General features: G+C 38.3%; 1 protein-coding gene across 9 annotated transcripts in view; it reads right to left on the bottom strand.

The window, feature by feature from the left end:
* Positions 1 to 17,748, bottom strand: part of Fut10 (fucosyltransferase 10) — a 190,576-nt gene that overhangs the window by 99,488 nt on the left and 73,340 nt on the right. For 5 of the 9 annotated variants that reach the window (XR_012441445.1, XR_012441444.1, XR_012441443.1 and 2 more), the window contains exon 5: positions 10,109 to 10,386. Coding sequence is in view for 5 of the 9 variants with exons in the window: in XM_074054664.1 (XP_073910765.1) it covers positions 10,153 to 10,386 (234 nt within the window). In the remaining 4 variants the exon portion in view is untranslated. Of the gene's footprint in view, positions 1 to 6,326; positions 10,387 to 17,748 lie in introns of those variants that run through there. The other 4 variants (XM_020161666.2, XM_074054665.1, XM_074054662.1 and 1 more) reach the window with 2 other exon arrangements.

Genomic DNA, 17,748 nt, shown 5'->3' with positions numbered 1-17,748 from the left:
AAAAGGCTTTTTTCCTTTGTTCATAGCTCTGATTATCACTTATCCTATTTTTTTCAAATAATCAATATTATTTAAACCCTCCCTTATGGAACTCTTCAACTGAAAAAAAAAGTATGTTTTTAAATTGTTCTCTTTCCAACATACAGCATTATTTCTACCTTCCTTAGAAGTATAAAGTATACATGTCATTGTTTAAGCCTTTACTCAATGTCAAGCATTAACATTTGTTAATATAACCACCAATCTCACCAGGAAAGTCTTTTTTTTTTTTGAAGATAATAAAATCTTTATTTCAGTAATTGGGTCTCACTATAATTTGTAATCATATGATCTCCCAGTAAATCTAAATTTCCAACTTATCTGACGTACTTTAAATAGGATCCTATGCCAAATATCAACATGAGCAAGCATGTCCCATGATGTCTAACAAAGACCTGAATACACTTCCAGTTTATCACTTTGCTTCTGACTCTCCCATGAAAGACATTGGCACAATGAACACTAGGACACATTTATAATTTTTCTTTGATAATTCAAGTAAATCTGGAAATGGAGAGAAGAGAGTATCAATGCTTACATAGTCTTTGAACACTGGGTTTGTCAGATTAGGAATTCCTGCTAATCCCTGGTCTCAGCATCTTATTTGTCCTGATTCCTCATAAATTGGAGAAATAGGACCAATTCTTCTATCTTTCACATTGATTATTTCTTTCTAATATATGACTTTAAAAAGTGTACTCAGGTAGGATTTTTTAAATCTGTGACCAGCCTCTCCTTGTTTTCCAGGTAATAGAAATAACCAATAGTTTGAAATTTTACAAAGAAATTAGAATAATTTGACTCAGGTCAAAGTGTACTTTTCTTCATGAAAAACAAACATCAATCTAAAAAGTTTTCTAGTGGGATACCAAAAATAGAGTCCTCAAGTTAAAAAAAAAATCCTATTGATTAAAACAGTGAAGACTGAAAAAAATCCCTCCTTAAAAGAAAAAAACAGTGAGATGTTATTACCAAAGTGGAAATGTTACATTCCATTTTCAGTCTATGTCTAAATATTAGCCCCCTGGAGTTACTTCTCTGGTGCTGTTCACTTTATCCCTTCTCCCGAGAAAATGCTTAATGTTTTTCAAATACAGTTATTATCTATTCATTGCAAAGAATAGTTTTAATCAGAAAACTATTAAGAAAAATTAAAAATCACTTGTAATCCTGTCACCTTTGTCAAGCTAGCTACTATTCTCTAGTAAGTTTTTATTATATGCATAGCATCATCTTATTCTACATACGCACATAACTGTGAAGATGGATCCACATTGCCATGTAAGTATTTTAAGTCTATACTATTCTCCTATGTGTTAGCTATTTTTACTCTAATAAATAATACTTTAGTAACTATATCTGTTCATACTCTTTGCATATTTATCTGATTATTTCCTTAGGGTAAAGTCTTAGTTGTGGAATTGCTAGGTCAGTGAGGCATATGCTTCTTTTTCCAAAGAGTTTTTTTTTAATTTTTTTTTATTGTTTTATTATTCATATGTGCATACATCGCTTGGGTCATTTCTCCCCCATGCCCCCACCCCCTTCCTTACCACCCACTCTGCCCCCCTCCCTCTCTCCCCCACCCCCTCAATACCCAGCAGAAACTATTTTGCCCTTATCTCTAATTTTGTTGAAGAGAGAGTATAAGCAATAATAGGAAGGAACAAGGGTTTTTGCTAGTTAAGATAAGGATAGCTATACAGGGAGTTGACTCACATTAATTTCCTTTAAGTATTGGGAAGTTGTCAGGTTCAATGGGGTAGATATTAGTGTTCCAAAAATTTAATTTTTACTTGAAAGGTAAGATTATTTTATCACTGGCAAAAATTTCTATCGGTCTCAAAGTGACAGGCTCACTTTGCTTTCAAGAAAATAATTGACAAAAAAACTCCACCAAGATTGCATATGCAAAGTTTGCTAGATATTCTCTTGAGTAAAAATGATGTTCCACGGAAAACATGGCGAGAGTAGCTAACAAGTCAACCACACAAGAGCTTTCCCTGGAGACACCCGCTGTACTTTGGTGTGTACTAGAAGTGTTTTATGTACTCTTCCAATTTTGTCACTCAGAATAAAAAGATAGGTACTCAAAGTTTGAGATTTCATATGTAAAACTGGCCTGTTTCCCTCTTGTGAGCAGACCCATCAAGTGAGTTTACTCTGTATGTATAGGAACCAACTCATGTTAGGTTTATTCTAAAGGCTCTTGGGACAATGTCCCTACCTCAAAACTTACACTGATGGTCTTTGAATTTATGAGCTCAATCTGGTTTTTAAAAATTAAGGAGTTCATGATAGTAAAATTCTGAATATCCATAACAGCTAGATGGGATGGTTGTAAAATCTTCTCTGGTAAGCGAGTTAGGATGATGTGGTTACATTTTGCATGGTAATTAGAGAACAAATTGTTCAAATGCGCAAAACCCCCTTGCAGGCATTAATCAATGTCCAGTTCTGACTCACTTTGTGAACTTCAGAGATAAGAACTGAAATGCTTATGTCACTTTGCCAGGTAATAAGGAACAAGAGTAAGTAACAGAAAAGAAGCCCCAGGAAGATGGATGAAGGGAGGTCTCTGTCCATGAGGACTGTTCAGATCCTTTGCATGATACAGCCACATCTCTGACTGACCACAGCCTTGACTCTTAAACCCAATAAGTGAAAGGACAAAAATCCTGGGGAGCTAATTCTGCCCCTCCTCACACATCTGCTGCTCACCAGTCTCCTCAATAAGCTGTACCACCAGCATCACAGGGGATGCTGATGGGACCACATTTTATAGCCAGAGAGGTCACTATGATCTAAAAGTCAGCTACCATCCTTTTAGTCTGTAGTCTTGCATTCAAATCCTATGGAAAACAAGAGAAAGCTGGTCTGCCAGGAAGAGGCCTGCCTGGGTTTCTCTTTTCTTTCTCCTTTATTTTCTCCAGTGAATGAATAGACAAAGTCAGTACCATTTTTCTCTCCTTTTCTTGGTACAGGCACACTGAGTGGCCTGGTCCCAAGACTTGGAATTGGGAAACAGAAAGGCAGGAAAAGACCTTCCTCTTAGGCTTCAGTCTGAATCATATGCTCAAACCAAGTTTTAACTAGAGATCAGTACGCCAGATTCATTTGAATTTAAACAGCTACCATTAAGAGGTTGTGTCACTAATATTTTCTGGGGTGTACAAAACTCCATCAGAAATTCAGTGGAAGAGAAAGTCAAAGAATACCGTGGACATCACCCAGTCCCTGGTTTCACAATCACAAAGCCCCACCTACAACCCTTCACACTTCTCTCTCTCATGTCTCATTCACATCAGTTCTGGTGCCTAGCACAATGCCTACTTCATAACAAGTATGCGTCAAATAACCAAAGCACAAAAGGATATTGCCCCTAGTACTGTCATTAATCATTCCCTTTCCCTGGAAAAATCCCAATCAGGGTCTCCAAAAACAAAAGGGTAACGGCTACAGATAATTCAAACAAGTACAGCCAGCATTTATTAAGCTAAGAATAAATGTTAGCTTATTTAATGATCACAACAATCTTAGAGAGGTTGGATATGATGGTAGATATCAGAATACCTATCTCATAGATGAGCAAAGTGAAACAGAAAAGCCAAATTACTTGACCAAGGTGGTAAAGACAGTACATTGAAGAGTGGTAACTAAGACTAGGTCTTTGTTATTCTAGAGTCAGTTTATAATCCTATATTCCCTTTGAGTTTTTCAAGCACTTTTAAATCTCCGTAATCAGAAGAAAATAATAGAATTATGCTTATTACCATTAACAATAACAGAAATTAAAACAGAAAAATTTCCTACAGAAGGGAGAGTTTTAAAATATTTAAGATCACAAAATTAGTTTGAAACATCAATTAATCATCATTATTCCTGGCTTAAGAATTACCATACTGTATACTTTAAAGATTCCAAGAAAGATTGCTTTATGGTATTCAATTATCATTCACTGAAAATTAACACTAGCGTTACAGACTGAATGTTTGTATAGTCTACACCCCCCCCACACACACAATTAATATGTTGAAATTCTAACCCCAAATGTGATGGCACTGGGAGGTGGAGCCTTTGGGAAATGTGTAGGTCATGAAGGTGGAACCCTCATAAAAGGGATTAGTGCCCTTATAAAAAAAAATCTCAGATTGCTCATTCAATTGTTTTGACATGAGGGGCAGCCATCTATGAACCAGAAAGTAGACTCTCACCAGACACCAAACCTGCCAGCACCCTTGATCTTGTACTTCCCAGCCTCCATAACTTCATCAAGTCTCTGACACTCTGTTACAGCAACTCGGATGGCCTATGACAGAAACTGGTATCAGGAGTACTGCTACACAAATAACTAAAAATGTGCAAGTGGTTTTGGAACTGGGTAAGATGTCGAGACTGGAAGAATTCTGAAGCACATGCCAGAGAAAGCCTACATTGTCATGTATGGTTAAGGGTGATTCTGGTGAGAGCCTGGGGTTGGGGGAAAGAGAAGAGTTGTACAGGAAGTTTCAATTTTTTTTTTTGCGGCTAATCTCAGTTACTCTGAACAGAACACTGTTAGAATATGGACAGTAAAGTCATTCTGATGAAGTCTCACGTGTCAACAAGAACATGTCATTGGAAAGTGGAAAGAGGTAATACTTATTATAAAGTAACAAAGCACTTGGCTGAATAATGTTTGTGCTCTGGGTTTTTTTTGAAAGAACTTGTGAGTGATGAAATTGGATACTTAGCTGAAGCTATTTCTAAGCAAAGGTTTGAAGGTGCAGCCTGGCTCCTCCTGACCACTTATAATAAAATGTAAGAAAGAAATGACTTAGAGACAGAATTTCCAAGCAAAAGAACCCTTAAAAATCTAGAAAGTTCTCAGTCTATCTATAGAAAAAAAAGAGAGGCACACCAAAGGTGTGCCCAAATAATGGATCAGCCATCGCAAAGAGAAGCCAGGAACTGTTCTCCAAAATAATGACCCCAAAAGTGACTAAGACATCATCAAAGTTGCTATTCCCATCCCAGATCCAGAGCACAAGAATGAGTGGGAGGAGCAGAGAAGCGTCAAAGGGACCACTGGCACATATCAAACTAAGGCCCTTGCTGCTCTGGCATTACCTCACATTGCAGGCTTCTCTCCCTGCACTCAGCACACACTCCTCAAATGCAGCTCCAGTGGTCTTGGGAGCATTGCAGGCCCCAGAGGGAGCAGGCAACAATCTTGTATGGCATGCATGAAGTGCAGTCTCCACTGGCACACAGAGGGCACAGGGCTGGAGATATTGCCCCCTGCACCTAGGTTTCAAGACCAGAGCTACCTGGACACAGGGATACATAGAGAGTCGCTGGGGACTGCCTCACCAAGCCATGGGTGAGGGGGTGCTTTCTATCCCAGTGGGCCTGGGAGAGCACTGAAAGTCAAACAGGATTATTCTCAAGGCTCAGGTTCTAATGGAATTTTCCCCACTAGGTTTGGGACTTACCTAAGGCATTTTTTTCTTTCCCATTTCTACCTTTCGGATTGGTAATGTCCATCCTATGCCTGTCATCATTATAGCTTGAATGCTCATAACTTAGTTAGCTTTGCAGCCTGAGAACAATTTTCCTCAGGATGAAACACATCTGAGTCTTACTCATATCTGATTTAGATGATATTTACACGAGAGTTTGGGTCTTAGACTTTTGAGTTGATGCAGAAATGAGATAAAACTTTTGAGGCTGTTTGAGGACATTAAGGATTTTTGCATGTTACAAGGCCAAAAAATTGGAGGGGTCGGGGACTGAGTATTTGTGTCCCCTAAAATCCTATGATGAAATCCTAACCCCAAGATGATGGCTTTAGGAGGTGAAGCCTTTGAAGAGTGAGTAGGTCATGAAGGTAGAGCCATCATGAATGGGATTGGTGCCCTTATAAGAGACCCAAGAGAACTTCTTCATCCCTTCCACCAGGTAAAGATGCAGCAAGATGGTCATACACGAAACAAAATGTTGGCCTTCAGTACACACCGAATCTGCTAACACCTTGGTCTTGGACTTCCCAGCTTCCTGAATTGTGAGAAATAAGTTTCTATTGCTTGTAAGCAACCCAGTTCATGGAATTCTAGTCAACTGTCATCTTTAGCAAGAATTATACTTTACCTGTGACTCTTTCAAATACCCAATATTACATCAGGCATTCCAAGTTCAGGTCTGTCCTGTGCTTAGATTTATACAGTGTACTATAGATACTGAGCTGATCCTCCTATGTGTAATATACAATGTGTGATGTGTGACTAAAAGAAGGACACTCATTTTTGTTTGCATCTTTTATTTTTTGAGCAATGAGTAGCACATAATACATATCCAAGTCATTGCTTACAATGATAAAGACAACAACCAGTATTCAAAAACTAGTTTGTTCTTAACAGCAACAAATAAGCCAATCAGTATTCAGGTTCTGCAATGTTATATTTGTTACATAATTGAAAGTCAAAGTTGCCTCCATTTTCAGGTGAAGAAGTGAAAATTACTGACAAGCATTAGTAATCATTTCCTTCCACTTTTCTGAAGGAATTCGGTACACCTTGTCACATCACTTTGAGAATCTGTCCTTGCAAACAATCCAAGTGAAATTCACTGAGGCACTAAACAAAATGTGGTACTGTACAAAGTTGTTCACAGTCATAGTCATTCCTCACAAGTCCTGTGAAGCAGTTCACGTCCACGCCTTAACCATATTTCACAAATGGAGATCGTGAGGTAAAGAGAAAGGTATGGCATGATGGGATTGACACAGGCAAAATGTACTAAGGCATTCAGAAAGCATAATTCTCATTTGTAGATAAGAATCCTGCTACTATGCAGGCCTACTTCATTCCACAATTGTCAGAGACAAAAAGGCATCATCATATTAAACACCCAGTGACAGAAGCAGCATAAACTAAATAAAAAATAATAAGTCTCCAATCTGTGGTACCCAGAGGCCCAGTGAACCCCTCATTTATTTTCTTTGAAATATCCTCTACCTTCAACCCCATGGAATTCTCCCTCCTCCATAAAATTTTTATGTTTCATTAAACAATCAATGATTATATTTCATTAAATTTGGACAGAAACTTTAGAAAAGTCTAGGACAATTTTTAACCTATTAATTCTTGAAAAAGAACTAAAACAGAACAACATTTCATGAAGTACTGAAGTTTAAGACATATATGCACATATAAGTACTGGAGATTTGTTTAAGGCCATTATATAAACTTAAGCTACTATTATATCTTGCCAGAGGCACTAAACATTGTCCAGGCTTGCTTTTGAGGGTTCAAAAAGAATCCCACTTCACTTAATGTACAGTTTAAAGCCTGATCTTAAATAAACAATCCATCTTTCTAACCTTTACTACTTTTGTATTGTCAGATAAAATGGTAAGGAAATATTGTCCTCTCCATTCTCAATACTATGTAACAAATGTGTTCCTTCCTTCAAAGCAGAACTTCTGTTGAGTAACACACAGTTACTCTAACCTCCTTTAGTAGTTTATGGTTTAGTAAAAACAGTTACAAAACTAAACTTCTTCAATTTTGATAAATAAAGATTTACACAGAGGACAATTTTGCAGACCAGCCCAATAACTGCTTTTTAGATGGAAAAACTAAGGCCAAGGAAGTTAAGGCTTGATTGTCCAAGATCATATTTAGTTAATGACAGATCTGGAATTGGGAAGAACCTGTCATAGATACCTTCTACCACCCAGCAAGGTGACCCTTCTTGTTCATCAAGAATGTGCTGGGTTTAGCTCTTGTTTCTTACATGGCTGCCATAGCCAGAGAGAGTGAAGAAGACATTGCTCACTGCCAGGCACACCAAGGACACTGGCCTGCAATGAAAGGGTAGCTGAAGGGCTAGGGACACAGCTCAGCCTACCATGTGCAAGGCCCTGGATTCAATCCCCAGCACCTCAAGAAAAGAGGTAGGAGGAACTGCAGCTACAGGGCTGTCTTTAATTTCTCCTTTACACCACTGATGTCAGAGACTCTTCAGTCCTCTGAGACTGACTGTGCCTTATGTCTTTTCACAATAAATAATACAGAAGCCATGACACATTATGGCTTTAGTGTCATCTATAAGCCTCCTCACCATCTCACGGAAGAAAAGCTAATATTGTTTCTGCTTATCTTTCATGAGCTCCAGTAGACACCCTAGACAAGACAGCTGGACTTTCCCTATAACAGGATCAGAAAGCAGTAAATGTTCACAAAACAAGTGTCTTTGGCTGCCTACCAGCATGGGTACACATCATCCTGAAGACAATCAGCTTTGATACAATGCAGCACTTGGGGCAGTCACTTCTGCTCTCACCTTTATCAAAATCAAGAAAACAAACAAAAATGGGGGCATGACTCAATTGGTTCAGCACTGGCCTAGCAAGCACAATAACCTGTGTTCACAAACACCAGTACTTTCAAAAAAAGAGAGGAGAGGGGAGGGGAGGGGAGTAGAGGGGAGGAACAAAGAGAGGAGAGGAGGGGAGAGAAAAAGAAAACAACAGTAAATGCTGCAGGGATTGGGGGGTTATAGGGATAGGGGTTACACAGTGTCGGTGGGAATTTAAATTAGTGCAATCACTCTGGAAATCAGTAGAGTTTCCTCAAAACTCAAAAGAACTATCATATGCTATGCCACTTCTGAGCATGTAATGGAAGGAATGCAAGTCAGCATACAATAGAGATTCTGCACAGCCATGTCTATCACAGCACTATTCACTATAGCCAAGCTATGGAACTGCCTAGGTGCCCATCAACCAATGAATAAAGAAAATGTGGTATATATACATATGGGAGTATTATTCAGCCATAAAAAAGAATAGCATTTCATGCTGTCTGGAGGAAAATGAATGGAGCCGGAGATCATCATGTTAAGCAAAATAAGCCAGACTCAAGAGACACAAATATTGCATGTTTTCTCTCATATATGAAATCCAGTCCCCCCCAAAAAAATAATGACAGAAATGTAAAAGGGGGACTGTATAGGAAGGAAAACAGTGAGGTGAGGAGGGCAAAAGGAAATGAAGGGGGATGAATAAGATCAAAGAACACTGTATGAAAATAGAATAATGACACCTACTAAAAATTGTAAAAAAAGAAAAAGGGGGGGCACAGGATAAAGTAATAGAGGGGGTAAATTGGATCAAAGTACATTATACACATGTACGGAAATATCACAATGACACCATTTGTACAATTAATACATGCTAATAGAAAAAGGGTATTAGAAGAGAATAAGAAAGAGCAATAGAGGGATAAATACGATCAAAGTACCTTATATGCATGCATGAGCAGGCATATATAATGAAACCTCTGACTTTGAACAATTATTACATGCTCATTTAAAAAGAGTTGGTTCCAGCCTTATTGAGGAAATTCAGCTATCTACCTGAGTCAGATAATTCTTACTATTCTACTACATAGTGTAAGGAACAATTGGTGACATCTCACTGATCAAATTACTCAAAAAGGAGTAACATCTTTACAAGGCATTCCACTTTGAAAGGAGGCCACTATAGAATGTGATGAATATACAAATGGTTAGGGATGGGGCTGAGGGTGGAGAGGGAAAGTAGACATGCTTATGTCCTTTTGACTTAAAGAGCAACAGTGGATGATCTTGACACAGCTTTTCTTACTCACTTATATTCAACAGATGGAATCTCTCATTGCCAAGTTCTAATGTATTTCATGTTCGTGTTTAGCAATGAGACACTGGGCTTGCCAAGTACCAGTAAGTTGCTGATGGTGAGGTGAATATTAAAAATCCACAGCCAGACCCTCTGCTTCCATCACAACAAGGAAAATACTTGCTCTAGGTTACATGAATTTCCACAGAAGGCAGCAGGTACGGGTCCAAATATGTAAACTGAAGGTGACCAATGTCCATAAAATATATTTGCTTTTTTAGTAGAAAAAATAGAGGCAACTCCTCAGGGTAATTCACAGCTATTATTTGATAGGGCTCATTGTGAAAATTATGGCAATTAATTTTTATACCGAAGGATAGTAAAGGATAGCTATTATATTCAAATGTTAGGGAAATCTAGAAAACAAACCTCAAGAAGGCTCTAGCTTGTGTCAGTCAGGTGCTTCTTTGAAATTAGTCCTTGAATACTAGGGCCCAAAACTCTTGAGATGAAAAATTTTGATTCCTCTCGACCAGCCACCTTAGTGCCTGGGCTTCTTTTTTAGATTGTTGGAAGCTTGGTATCCACATCTCTCGCAAAGAGTTTGCACGTGGGGACAGAATAGCTGGAGATGAGAAAACAAACATGGTAGGCTCTGGGCAACTCAAGTGGGTAATGTCTGCCTTCCATCGTTTGGGTAGTAAGCCCTGCATTAAGAGAAGGAAGAAAAAGAATTAAACCACATGATAAGGAAGCACAAACTCCATGTTTCTACTTCACAATAATAAAACCCAGCACACACTTTCCCTAAAGCAAATAGCTTCCCTCCACAGAGTCTCAACAGTTACACTGTTGAAGAGTTGAAGGGTAAAGAAAATACCTAACACTTATGGAGACTATTCAGTAGTCTAGGCTAGATGCATGCATTAATTCTTGTGGCAAGCAAATGAAATAAGTACTACCTACTTTATTTCACAGAGGTGGGAACCAGGGTTCCAAGGGTTATAAATTTTTTTTTTCATTTTTCTTTTATTATTCATATGTGCATACAAGGCTTGGTTCATTTCTCCCCCCTGCCCCCACCCCCTCCCTTACCACCCACTCCACCCCCTCCCGCTCCCCCCGCTCAATACCCAGCAGAAACTATTTTGCCTCCAAGGGTTATAAATATTGTCCCAAACAAGTTCTGTCCAGATTCTAAAGCTTTCCTCTCTCCCTTGTTATTTGTTATTAATTTCTTTTTCTCCTGCATGCTACTGCAACTACCATTCTCCCTACAGGAAGACTTTTTAATGTGTTTAATACATTTCTTGATATTTTGATATTGGATTTGTTTTTGCAAAATTTATTCTCATTTTTGGGGTACTGAGTTTTAATCAACTTAGACATTACTATGTACTTTACTCCATTTGCTATTTTTTCACTTAGCATAGTTTTTACATCTGCACTCAACTCTGCCCTGAGCTAGGATGTCTCCACCAAGCAATAATAACACCTGACATTTGTATAGTAACTCTCAACTTCTAAATGCTTTCATGCAGACCTGTGCTGCTACCTGCTTGGTCCATGCTTTCCCTTATTTGTTTTCCTGCTCTCGTGACTAATGCTCCTGAGTCCTCCCTTGGCCACTGTAGGCTACACTTGCAGTCTTTGAATCCCAAGTTACAGCCCAAGTGCTTATAATGGCCTACAAGTTCAAAATTTGGTCCTCTGATAATTTTCTCAGAGAGAAGGAAAGAAAGGAGAAAGAAATGAATGGAGCAAGGAAAAAAAGAATGCGAATGGGAAAGGGGGCAAACTCCAGAATAGCAGGCTGAACATACATATCTAATTTCATTTAATGAAAAACCATTAAAATGAGAGTAAAAGGATGGTTCTCAAAAGGTGCTAACCTGCAAGAATTTAGAGACTGGAAACATGTAGGAGGGTAATAAAATGCTGAAGAGTAGAAAGGAGGTAGAATAGCAGTAAACCATAAGGCAGCATAGTGTGAGCTGAGAAGCAGCCTGTTTTATACTACAGAATCTAAAGCATAAAAGTGGAACAGGGTCAATAAACTAAAAAGAATTAACAGAAAGTCCATTCAAGCAGCAGATGCTCAGGTCCCCTCCTCTACTGTGATGGCCTCTTCTGTATCTGACAAAGGCCTAGAAGTTTATTCTCTGGAGAAGTGAAATGCAAGATTTGGATAAGAGGAGGCAAGGATGAGGGCAGTGGTGGAGTACTGAGTACAGAAAGATTCAGTGAGCACATAAACGCTGGATATTAAGACCCTCATGCCATCTTCTTGTGATGTATTCCCACAGTGATGCCTGCCAGGACCCCATGATCTAGGCAGGAAAACAAAGGGTCCTTCTCTGGGGAATGTGGTTTGTCCAGGAAGACATAACTCAGACATCCCCCAAAAAAACAACTCATCCAAATCACCCTATAATGAAGATCTCAGCAATATGCACCATAATATGAGCAGGTTACCAAGATTACAAAATATCAGGCCAGGTGTTAATGGTCTGGCCTAGCTACTTGGGAGGCTGAGATTGGGAAGATCATGGTTTGAGGCCAGTCTGGGCAAATAGTTCATGAGGCTCCCATCTTCAAAAAAAAAAACCAGAGCAAAATGGACTGGAAGCATTGTTCAGGCAGCAGAGTGTCTGCTTTGCAAGCATAAAGTCCTGAGTTCAAACCCCAGTATCAAAAAAAAAGACTATAAAATACTGGAGAATAGTAACTAATGTGAAAAACAGACACAAGACAAGGAGAAGAAAATTTTTAGAGAAATAAAAGATCAATGAAAAACAGAACCAAATAACAGAAAGTTAAATATTCAGGGAATAATAAGTGAGATGCTAGAAATTGGAGAACTAATAGCTGAAATAAAACAATAGAAGAGTTGAATGACAAAGTTGAGAAATATTCCAAAAAGAAGAAGAAAAAGATAAAAAGAGGGTAGGACATGAGGCACGGCTCAAGTAGTAGAACACCCACCTAGCAAGCACAAGGCCTTGAGTTCAAACCCCAGTTCCACCAAAAAAAAAAGATGTAGAAAAGCACTTGAATATTAGACCTCCGGATCAGTTCAACATTAGTGGACTAGTCTTGGAGGTCCAATACATAAATATTAAGAATTCCAGGAAAGACAACGAAAAGAAAACATCTAAGGAAACAATTTTAAAACATTTCCCCAAGTTGAAGGTCCTCAGTTTCTGAAAGAAAGGGCCCACTGAGAGTCCAGCGCAATGAACACAGTCTCTTGCCAAAGTACAGCTTCATGAAATTTCAGAACATAGGATAAAGAAGAAAACCTGCAACCTCCCTGGTAGGATCTAATTCAAAAACCAAAAGTTGGGATGGCTTTGGATTTCTTGACAGCAATAGCAGATATTAAAAAGAAATGGTTAGATTCATTGATAAATATTAACCTTAAAGAGAAAATGGACATTTGCATAGACTCAAAATACCTTCCCCCAAATATTTAATTACTCAATAATTGTGTTGCTTTTAATGTATGTCCATTGATTATTTGATATTCCTCTCTTAAGCAGCTAAATTCCCTTCTTGTGAAAGTGGGTTGGACTTAGTAACTCAATGGAAAAGGAAAAACTTCACAGTGGAAAAACTTAGCAGACACCACCTTAACCAAGGGCCCAAAATTAGTATCACGAGTAGACCTGTTGGCATCACCCACCCCCAGAAAGGTGATGCAACAAGGATGCTTTCATTCCACAGTATTACTCCCCAAATCAATAACCCAAGTGTTTACCTAAGAAAACATTGGACAAACCATATGAAAGGAGATTTCACAAAATTGTGACCAGTCCTCCTCAAAAGTTACTAAAAATAGGGAGCTCCTGAGCAACTATCACAGACTGGAGAAGAGTAAAGGACACGATGGCTAAAACACAACCTAATTCCTGAATCTGGTCCTGGAACGAAGGATGTTACTAAAATATGACATCTGACTACAGTGAAATAATTCAAGTCATTCAATCATTTATTTAGCAGCCATTAAATAAACAACAGCAGTGAAATAAAATATAGTTATTTAACAGCAGTATAATAATATTAATTTCTTAATGGTGGCAAATGTACTGTGGTTATATAAAATGTTAACATTAGAAGCCAGGCAAAGTGTATACAGAATTCTGAGCTTACTTTACAGCTCTTCTATAAACAAATGTTTTTCAAAGTAAATTTTTTTTTAAAGGCAATGGTAAAATACTTTCAATAATCTGAGGAAAACTAACATTTTGGCAGTTTACATTCAACTAAACTACTGATTAAATGTTAAGAGAAAAATGAAGATGTTTCACATATTCTCCCACGTGTTTTTTCTCAGGAAGCTGTTGGAGTGTATGATCAACAGAAACAAGAAGTAAGCAAAGAAGGAAAAAAGCACACACAAAACAGAAATGTCAACACAAGAAAAAGGAAAGGAAATTTACAAAACACTGGAGAAGAGGACTATCAGGCTGATGTTTTACACCAATTGAGAGAGTAGCCAGTACACAGAGAAGTCAGAAGGCTCAGGAGAGTTCTCCAGTGAGATGAGATAAATGGATGCCTTATGTATTAGTTACATTTTTTTAATTGATGTGACTAAATAGCTGAGAGAGCAACCAAAGGGAAGAAGGATTTATTTTAACTCCTGGTTTCAGAGGTACCCCATCATGGCAGGAAGAGCATGGTAGGGCAAAGAATAGAGCAGAGAATTCAACTCACGGAAGCCAGGAAGCAGTGAAGAAGGGAAAGGGCCAAAGCAAGACATGTCCTTCAAAGACACATCCCAAGTGATCTATTTCCTCCAACCAGGCCCCACCTTTCACAGTTTCCACACCTCCCAACAGTCTATTTGAATTCTGAATCCAGATGGGCGCCAGTGGCTCACACCAGTAATCCTAACTACTCAGGAAGCAGAGATCAGAAGGACTGAGGTGTCTGGGTAAATAGTTTAGAGACCTTATCTTGAAAATATCCAATACATAAAAAGGTTAGTGGAGTGCCTCACAGGGTAGAGCACCTGCCTAGCAAGCATGAGGCCCTGAGTTCAAACCCTAATACCACCAAAAAAAAAAATTATTAATTAGAAGGAAACAGACAGCTATACAGACAAGGAGAAAAATCATATTATGGGTCATCTCTGAATAATTTATACAGCCATAATCACATAAGCACTGAATATCAAAAATAGTGTAAAGGAGAGGTTACCATGGGGTGAAGGGGATCAAAGTACATTGTCTGCCTGAAAACACACAGAGAGATAGACAAGGAGATGACTCAACACCAGCACAGGTTTATTCAGGAGAAGAAACCTGAGGTGCCCACTGATGCTTACAGGGGATCTATAGGAGAAGGACCTGGTAAATAGTGGAGAAATTTTTTCATTGTGGTTGTCCGTTGTCCACTGCTGTAGGTAGTTAAGAAACTAGGGCTTAAATTCTACCACGGGTGCTGAGAAACAGGACATTTCCTTTGGGGGCCATCACTACTGGAGATAAACTCTAGGATCAAGCAGAGTTTACGATGGCGTACGTGATGTCAAGTTGAGGCCTAATATACATTAGATATGAAGATACTATTATTAAAACCCACGAAACACTGCTTGAAAAAGGGGGGAATGAAGGAGAGAGGTTAAGGAAATTTAATGGGCAGAAAACCTGTTCAAAGTGCACGTATGGCATTATCACAATGAAATCCCCTTCAACTATTAATATATGCTAATTTAAAATAGTAAAAAAAAGTAGTATAGGGGGGTGCTGGTGGAATGACTCAAGGATGGTAGTCTGCCTGCCTAGCAAGCACGATGCCCTGCATTCAAACTCTAGTACCACCACCACCAAAAAAAAAAAAAAAGGAGTGTATAAAAGTGTTATTTACAAACATGAAACAAATACCAAAATGATTAATTAGCTAAATATTGTGGTTGCTTCTGAAGAGGAAGGAAAAAGAAAACAAAGAAGACAGTTATGCTTGTTAAATAACTTTGTAGAATTGATTATTTAACCTATGTGCATGAATCTCTTTTTCTAAAAATAAAATTTAAAGGAAGATAATGACATTAGTTCAAAACGCTTATTATAATTATTATAATCGTGATACAGCTCAAACACAGAAAGCAGAGCAATAAAACCAATCTGATTTGGATGCTACCTATGGTTGGATCAATATATTCTCTTTTCCTTAAAATTACCATAGGAAACATGAGAAAATACTAGGGGTACTTATTCTGAAGAAGAGAGGATGTTGGGTGAACATAGTTTGTGTTCAAGAATCTGAAGGAAGTGGAAGTGTGAATTAACTTGCTTAGTAGACCATGTTAAATCCCAAACCCTCACTTTTCTTAGGAACTACTGGTAGAGGATCATTGAGTTTGGCTTCAAGGGCCTGGAACTAGGGCAAGAATTCTTTACCAAACTCAAAAAAAAAAAAAAAAATCAATGACCCAATGAAGAAATGGGCAAATTAACTGAATAGAACTTTCTCAAAGGAAGACGTCCAAATGTCCAAAAAACACATGAAAGAAATGCTCAACATCCCTGGCCATAAAGGAAATGTAAATTAAAAACCACATTAAGATTCCACCTCACTCCTGGTGGAATAACTATCATCAAGAACCCCAACAACAACAAAATGTTGGCGAAGATGTGGGGGGAAAGGAGCCTTCATACACTGCTGGTGGGAACGTAAATTAGTACAACCACTATGGAAAACAGTATGGAGGCTCCTCAAAAAACTGAAAATAGAACTGCCATATGATCCAGCAATACTTCTCCTAGGCATATACCCAAAGGAATATAAGTCAGGTTACAATAAAAGCACCTGCACACCCATGTTTACTGCAGCATTCTTCACAACAGCTAAGCTGTAGAAGCAGTGAAGATGCCCCAGTACTGATGAATGGATTAAGAAAATGTGCTACTTACACACAATGAAATTTTACTCAGCCACAAAGAATGAAATTTTGTCATTTGCAGGTGAAGGAAAGAACTGAAGAACATCATCTTAAGTGAATCTTAGATTCAGAAGGCCAAAGGCTGCATGTTTTCTCTCGTATGTAGAATATAGACCTAATACAAATATAACCAATATTATGAAATATTTTTCATACTAAGGGGAGGTCACATAAGAGAAAGGGTAAAAGAAGGAAGTTAACAACATGGGTATGATTGATGTACTTTCTATATGAGAATAAATATAGAATTTTTAAACCTTTTGAAATCACCATAAGAAGGGGACTAAGGCAGAAAGGAGAACACAGGCGATGAACCAATTTGGATTATAATACATAAATACATGGAGATGTCACAATGACACTCCCTGTACAGCTATCTTAAACAAACAAAAATGTCTTTTTTCAAAATGGAAAACAGGAAGGTAAAACAGGTCCTGTCTAGGATTTGCTCTAGCGGAATGGGGAGGACACAAGGAAAGGGTGCAGGAGGTGAATGTGGTGGAAATATCACACTCATGTATGAAAATGGAAAAACGACACCTGCTGAAACTATCCAGGAATGGGGGAAGAAAGGAAAAGGAGAATGATGGAGGGGGTGAATTCAATTATGATATATTGTAAGAATTTGTGTGTGTCACAATGTGCCCCCAGTGCAATAATTTGATAATAAAAAACATAAAAAGAAAAAAATGAATTTTTCATCATGACATCACTGGACACAGAAAACCAGAATGCAAACCCAAATTGCAGACCATCAGGAAATGTTCAGACTTAAAATCTGGGAAGTCTCAATGGTACCAAAGGGAAGTTCAAAAACTTTGGCCAAAGTTCATGGTTGGGTGAACACTGTATCTGGAGTAAGACCAGAACAGAATCTAGTAAGGACGTGCCAAGAAGATAACCACAAACAACTTTTGAAAGGTCATTAGTACAAACGCCAGGCAGTAAGTATCCTGCTGGACCGAAGAATCAGAAGCAAGAAACAAAGAGCTGAGTACAGACATTGGGTTCTATATAAAGCACAACCTGACTGCAAAACTGGCAAAAGATAAAATAGGTTGTCTTTTTAAAGTAATGAAATCACCAGCACTAGAAATGTTTGCAGACAACTTGTTCATGA

Source organism: Castor canadensis, chromosome 14 (genome assembly GCF_047511655.1).
Source record: "Castor canadensis chromosome 14, mCasCan1.hap1v2, whole genome shotgun sequence".
Taxonomy (NCBI): domain Eukaryota; kingdom Metazoa; phylum Chordata; class Mammalia; order Rodentia; family Castoridae; genus Castor; species Castor canadensis.
This window is presented reverse-complemented; position numbering and strand designations above follow the sequence as displayed.